The sequence below is a fragment of the Fukomys damarensis genome, unplaced genomic scaffold (assembly GCF_012274545.1).
Source record: "Fukomys damarensis isolate Sample0158 unplaced genomic scaffold, DMR_v1.0_HiC HiC_scaffold_16, whole genome shotgun sequence".
In the NCBI taxonomy this organism is placed as follows: domain Eukaryota; kingdom Metazoa; phylum Chordata; class Mammalia; order Rodentia; family Bathyergidae; genus Fukomys; species Fukomys damarensis.
In genome coordinates this window covers 56,120,096-56,127,907 of record NW_022900928.1, presented here as the reverse complement: position 1 = coordinate 56,127,907, position 7,812 = coordinate 56,120,096, and the positions used below count along the sequence as shown (strand labels likewise).

Below are 7,812 nucleotides of genomic sequence, written 5' to 3'. Positions count from 1 at the left end.
ATGTATATATATATAAATTGAATTTTGGGAAACTTTAATGGTGCTGCCAACTTTGGAAAAAGTCATCCCAATTTACTGTGTTGACTTGGCATTGTACAGAAATGGACAACCATATTGGTCTAGAAATGTTAGTTTTTTCTCCATGTGTACAGGGGTAACAAATCATACTAAATATGTAAGGTCATATCTATGTGGGTTTGATTACAGAAACTAATAAAGTATTCTCTAAATAATGAAAAAAGAATAAGATAAGACTGTAAGAGCGAGAAGCAATTTAAATATGTTTAGGGACCATTTTCATCTCCAGAATTAAGGATTATTTTGATGTTACATCATTGCCTTTTCTCTTTTACTTTCCTTTTTAGTTTTATTTTAGGATTCCCTATTTTTAATGTTCATACAGAGATTTCTTTAACTGAAATACCGAATAGTTTCTTTGGTGTGAAAACTATAATAGTACACAGGATCCTAATGAGATAATTAATAATGTGAAATAGGAAGTAAAGGGCTAAAGGTGTAAGGAAAGTGGGGAGGGTGGGGGAAAGGTAATAAGGGAGAGGAAAAAAATATGAGAAACTGCAAAAATTGAAATAAAGTGTTTGTAAATGGGGAGGGGAGGAGGGGGTGAAGGGAGGGCAGGGACAAGGGGAAAAATGAGAATCAAGACCTATTATGTAAAGGTACAGAATCCCAATGATGAATGTAATTGTATTGCATACCTAGATTGTACCAATAACCTCAATAAAAAGAAAAAAAAAGCATTAGAAGCAAAACTAAAACCAAAGGCAATAGTCAAATAAAGATGGGTGATGACTGAGTCTCCTATTAGTTCAAAAACCAATGGTCAATGAAGACCCTCAGGCTTTTTCTTGACCTATAATTGATTACTGCAGCTTGAGCAATAATCAATGTCAAATAATATTTATAAAATACATGTGCCAAGTTAAAAGAGAAAAATTAGAATACATATCTGGATGTACTGGTTCCATTACCCTTGGTGCTTATTTGTGCAAAATTATAGTGGTATAGTGATATATGCTCACCCATGTTTATAGCAGCACAATTTGTAATAGTTAAAACTTGGAAACAGTCCAATTGCCCATCAGTGGCAGACTGGATAAAGATGTGGTTTTTCTACAAAATGGAATACTACTCAGCCATAAAGAATGAGAAATTAGATTCATTCATAGGAAAATGGATACATATTGAGGATATACTCTTAAGTGAAATAAATAAGTCACACATGTGTAAATACCAAATAGTTTCTCTGGTGTTAAAAACTAAAAGTATAAATAAGATCCAAATGGTATAACTGACAATATGAAATAGGAAGAAAAGGTCTAAAGGTGTAGGGGAAGTGGGAAGGGTAGGGGAAAGGAAATAAGGGAAAAGAAAAACATATGAGAAAATGAAAAAATGGAAAAAAAGTTTTTGTAAATAGGGAAGGGAGGAGGGGGTGAAGGGAGGGCAGGGGTATGGGGAAAAAATGAGACCCAAGATCTGTCATGTAAAGGTACAAGATCCCAATGATAAATGTAACTGTACTGTATACCTAAAAAGTACCAATAAACTCAATGAAAAAAAATTATAGTGGTAGAGTCTCAGTGTTTTTTTGTTTTGTTTTGTTTTGTTTTTCTTTTGATGCCAGGAATCAAATTGAGGACCTTACACTTGCCAGGCAACGTGGCACCACTGAGCTAAATCCCTGGCCCTGTGTACACATTCTAAATCATCATAAAATTGATTATAAAATATAACATAATCTCTACTAAACACACTCTTATACCTTCTTAATTAACAAGAAAAATAACAGAAGTAAAAGGTACAATTTCTCCTAAAATGACTAGTTTTGAATCCACTCAAGATTTTCTAAAACGAATGAAACACTGAAGAATTTAGTAGTACAAACTTCACCATTATCATCACTCCTTTTACAGAGGGGTCATCTTGACTTGCAAGCATCATCTAATGCTAAAGTTTTCTGTTAACATGAGTCTGCAACTAAAAGACCCATGCTTACATTGAAGATACAGTCATAAATACAAATTTTTTATAAATGTATAAACAGATGGGATAATTACCATGGCAACCAAAAACATCAAGTCAAACACTTGGCTGGCAAATATCATAGTGATATTTCAAATATCATTTTTTTACATAGCTGAGAAAAACAGGCAGGTGAATATTCTGAACAAGAAAAATTCCAAAGCCTGGAGATAGTTTAATAGTGACCTCCTAACATGTTTTCACAATTCTAAGATCCAGTAAGTATGAGAAGCCAGAACAAAGTATAGTGAATCTCACACAAACCTAGCTATGCCTCCAGGAATAATAATGGAATCAAAACCAGTGGGGAAAAGAAAATTTTAAATAGCAAACAATGAAAAAAATCAAATCATTTCCTAAGAGAAGCAAGCCTGTTAAAGATTTAGAGAAACACCAAAGCAACAAGAATGTGTAATACAATAGGTCACTATCTTGAGGAAAAGAAAACCAATCTTTGGGAAAATATCTTTAATTTTCAAACATTCAAACTAAATCAACTTTGTTATATTTTAATGTGAAGTAAAATTTCTCTGAGAATATCACTACAGAAGAGTGACATTAATTATAATTATAGGTTCAAATAGCTTTCAAAACAAACAAGATCACCCAAAAGACACCAATATTGGACATACTCTGCATAGGGAACAGATAATAAATAAAGATTTCAAAAACATCACTAAGGCAGCAAGGAAGAAGCTTAGAACATATGTTTGAGCAAAAGGGAACATTTCAGATGTCTATATAGATTAGTCAAATCAAAATCTAAATTAAGGGACATTTAAAATTATCTGAGGAAAATGAATTTTACACAAATTGAATTAGTTGATTTCTTTACTGCTGATTCCTTCAACCTCACTGTTCAGGGCATCAACATCACATTCTTTAGAGATACCTGGCCTCAAGGTTGTCCAAAGTATGCATGATTTTTGTGCCCATGTTCTATCTACTGTGCTCATGTTCTCTTCTCTCACATCAAGAGAAATCTTATGACCAAATTATTCTGGACCAAATGTAAAATAGCGGACCTGACCGCAGGACTCCAAATGATAATAAGAAAATTCCTCCACTTTAGAGGTCTTATCCAGGAGCCTACAATCACTTACCTCAGGAAGTGCTTCATTGTGCCTTATGGACTACTCAGATGTTATATGAACTGTTCCAAGCAATTGCTTCCAAATTTGCCTTTGTCAAAGAAGTAAAGGCTGTGGAAAAAAATTAGATATACTTATTAATAAGATGATTGGACACAACAAATCAAAAATTTCTCCTTCTTGAGGCAAACAGACAATTGGCTACACACCCAAAACACCATCAATGGAACAGGCAATTCAGTGGGTAGAGGTGAAGGCTACAGCCTTTCACTTTATAATTATACAATTTGCCTGCCGTTTTAAGTCACTTGCTGAAGAGAATATTAGTTCATGAGCTTCAATCATAAGCTTTTTTCCCTATTTGTGGCATTATTACTGTACAGTACTTACAAGAAAAATAAAAGTGAAGAGTCATAAAAGTAACTATCCTGCCGGGGATTTAGCTCAGTGGTTCTGCCGCCTGCCTCGCAAGCACAAGGACCCGAGTTCGATCCCGGTACAAAAATAGATAAATAAATAAATAAAATAATAATAATAATAAAAGTAACTATCCTTATTTCCAGACATCTAGTCATCTTAAACTTGGCACCCTCAACCTTCTAGAATTACAACTAAAAAAAACAAAAACAAAAAACAAACTAGAAACTTGTTCAACATCTCTGTCCATTAGTGAAATATAAAATTAAAACAACACTGAGATTCCATCTTGCTCCAGAAAATATGGCCAATATCAAGAAATCAAACAATAAGAAATGCTAGAAAGACTGTGGAGAAAAAAGAACCCTTATACATTATTGGTGGAAATGTAAACTAGTAATTTCTTTACAGAAATTAGTATGAAGAGTCCTCAAAAAACAAAAATTAAAAATTCCATTTGACCTAGTTATTACCGAAACATTTATAATCACCGTATTTCACAAATATATGCATGCCCATGTTTATAGCAGTGCAATTTATAATAGCTAAATCTCAGAAACGGTCTGTATGTCCATCAAAAGATGAGTGGATGAAGAAAATGTGGTATTTAATTATAGTACTACTGTGCCATAAAGAAGAATAAATTTGAATCATTTTCAGGAAAATGGATATACCTTGAGACCATAACATTAAGTGAAATAAGTCAGACACACAAGCTCAAATATTGCATAGGTTCTCTTATATGAGAAGGCCAAATTTTACATAAAGAGAAAAATAAAATAATAGGAAGTAGGAACATAAATCTTTTTCAGAAGGGAAGGGGATCAAGTGATGAAAAGAGGGGGAAAGGAGGGAAGGAGAGAACGAAAACAGGAATTGAGATGTTTTATATACATACACCAATTCCACAAGAGGAATGTAAACATTATGTACTGCAAAAATGTACTAACGAGAAATTTGTAAAAATTAAAAAAGAACTAGAAACAACTGATATCATTAAGCTAAAATAGAGTGCACACTATATGCATGTATGAACACATCAAACTGAATCTTATTAATAAATACAATTAACACATATTAACAAAAAATTTAAGATAGCTGTCAAAGGCTCAGGAACTTGAAACAAATAAATGATGCTCCTGGTTCCTTTATTGGGGTTGGGGGTCACTGTGAATAGAACAGTGAAGCTTTTGAAGAGCACCTTTCAGTTTACAATTTGCTCTCACAAAGCCTAGAACATCAGTTTTGGTCTCCTTCCTTCAGATAAGGAGGACATTAGGGGCGGCCAACACAGCAGCAGGCTGGGATGAGATGAGATGAGACAGAGTAAAGAAGAGAGAGTGGCTGGAAGTAATAGGTAAGAGAAGCTCTCTCCTGAGACAAGAGACCACAGAACATGAGCTGCAACGAACAGTATGAGGAACTGAGTGTGTGGACAATGCTCGAAAGCAGACACAACCACCAACTAGAACAGCCCAAAAGTAAAGGAAACACAGCCCAAATAAAAGCCAATCTCCAATGCTTATTTGTTTCTGCAATTATTCCATGCTTACCTGGAAACACAGTCTAAACACCAACTTAAGACTGTATGTAGCTGGTTGCTCCTGAGAAGAGAGGAAAATAACAGGGGAAAATGACCCTAAACATTTTGAGGAATTTTTCCTAAAATACATATGGAGCTAATTAAAGAAAAAAATATTTGTTCATTTTGGTTTGTAGGAACATATATTATTCTTTGTACTTTTGTGGGTTTTAAAATATGAATCCAAATTTTAATTTAATTTAGATAGTGTACACCCAGCACATTGATCATGGTTTCTAATACATTAATCAATAACAAAGGGAGCCAGGCATCCTTGGAGAAATGGTTGGTGTAGAGCCGGGGCAGAACAAAATGAATCTGAAGCTTCTTGAGATGGCAGAAAGTCAGGATGTGCTCAAGACCACAAAATAAATGTACAAACCAACAGCAGCCAACTGAAAGAGTTTCCAATGGCCAAAGGTAGAACAATCTGAGCAAAAAAATAAAGTAGTACTGGATTACAGCCTTAAGTATAACATAAATGCTCATGGTTCTACACTGATATAAATGAACATATGAATAAATAAATAAATAGAAGGGAATATAAATTCCCCCATACAACACAAAACCAAACAAAACTCTGCCCTCAAGTTGGTGAATGAAAACTCTTTACCTCTTATACATAAGTAATGACTTCTTGAGTACAGAGTAGAAAGAGAGAAAAAAGATAGCTGTAGCTAAAATAAGAAATTTGACAAACACTGTCTCAGCCAGATAGTGACAGCTAATATCACCAGTCATATTGACAGCCTATGTCTTAGTTACTTTTCTCATTGCTGAGACAAAGTACTCGATACCCAAAGTGAAAGGAGTAAAGGTTTATTTGGCTCACAGTTTTTAGAGGTTTCAGCTCATAGTTGGCTGGCCCCAAGACAGGATGGCATGGCAGAGGAGAACCAGTTCATGGGAAGCAGAAGGCAGAAGGCAGAAAGCAGCAAGGCAGCAAGTAGGAAGCAACCACCACAGTGACCCTCTTTGTGTCCCTTCTATTCTTTCTACCCTACTCACCTTTGGGAAGCACTCACACCCAAGGTGGGTCTTCCCATTATCCACTCCTGGAACTTTACCAAACCAGTCAGTGGACTAATTCAGTAATCACACACCCCCAATCCTGGCATCACACACTTAATCCCAGCATCATGCACTCTAGATCCAGGCACCTCTAAAAAGCCCCACCTATGATGGCATCAGGCTTTGGAAGTGGTATCTAGATACATCTAGACATCTAGCTACAAGTCTTAACAACATATAATTATAATATGATATGAAATGATACTTTACTGTGATCCTCCTCCCCCAAACAAATTAAACTCAGTTTAATCCCGAGAAAACTGACAAATCCCAGTTAGAGGGCATTCCACAAAATAACTAGTTAGTAATGCTCAACACTCTCACAATCACTAAAAAAAGAAAGAAACAAAGACAATCTGAGAAACTCTCAAAGCCAAGAAGTATGTACAGGAGATATGATTACTAATGTGCTACGGTATTCTGGATCAGATCTTGGAATAGAAAAATAACCTAAGATTAAAAACTAAGGAAATCTGAATAAAACATGGACTTTGGTTAATAGTAAGGATCAATAATTGTCCATTTGTTGTGCAAATGTATTAATACAAGATGTTAATAATATGGGGATCTAGGTACAAATATAAGTGAACTCTCTGTACAATTTTTGTAACTTTTCCATAAATCTAAAACTTTTCCAAGATAGAAAGTTTATTAAAATATGTAAATACCTACTAGGCTGTAAAATTAGAACAATGGGTACAGGATGAACTACAGAGGCAAGGTTCTATCCTTCAGATTCAACAGTCTTAAGGGAGAAGAGGAAAGAAGACGATATGGAAAAGCAAATACTTCCCTTAAACACACAGTATTACAAGTGGAAATAGATGCTGTGACTGAGAGTAGCAGAGATGCTTATCCTGGATAGAGGGACTGGGAGATCCCCAGAGAGCACATGCAAAGCTCTTGGAACAAAAGCAAGCACAATGTATATTGAAGGAAATGTTCAATATGATTTAGTATGGCACTTAGTGAGAAGAACAGGTAAAAATAATAATGGCAGGATTAAAAAAAAAGAAAGTAAGTGTCAGATTGTGGAAAGCTCTGTAAGCAATACTTGAAGTTTGAATCTTATCCCGTGAACAATGAGTAACTATTGAAAGTTTTCAAGCTGAGATATGACATGCTTAGATTTCTAGTTTTAAAAATATCATATGGTTCCTCTTGTACGACAATCCCAAAGTATAAATAAGTTAAAGAGAAAAATAAAAAATAGATAATAGGACACAGGGAGATAAATCTTTTGCAAAGGGGAATGGGACCAAGAGATGGCAGAAGGAGTGAGGGAGGGAAGGCGAAGTTGATGAAAAAAAATTAAGATGTGTTATGTACATGTACTAACCTCCATGATGAATGTAATCATTATGTACTGCAAACATGCACTAACAAAAAAAAAGATATATATTAAGATATATAAAAAAGATATATATGTTGGATTATAACATAAAGAGTAAATCGTATTATGTGAATTATAGGTAGAAACATCTGAAAGGGAACAGTGATGCTCAACAACTAAGGCCACACACACCGAGAGGTCCAACTGGAGATTTTATTCAAGGAGTGGGAGGAGAGAGAGAGAGAGAGAGAGAGAGAGAGAGGCAGAGAGAG

At 34.8% G+C, this 7,812-nt stretch overlaps 1 protein-coding gene across 2 annotated transcripts in view; it reads right to left on the bottom strand.

Annotated features, from left to right (window-relative positions):
* Elmod1 (ELMO domain containing 1) overlaps positions 1-7,812 on the bottom strand; it is a 68,332-nt gene that overhangs the window by 44,062 nt on the left and 16,458 nt on the right. For both annotated transcript variants that reach the window (XM_033764310.1, XM_010610632.2), the window contains exon 2: positions 3,150-3,248. In XM_033764310.1, coding sequence (XP_033620201.1) covers positions 3,150-3,166 — 17 coding nt within the window. In that variant the 5' untranslated portion in view covers positions 3,167-3,248. The remainder of the gene's footprint in view (positions 1-3,149; positions 3,249-7,812) is intronic.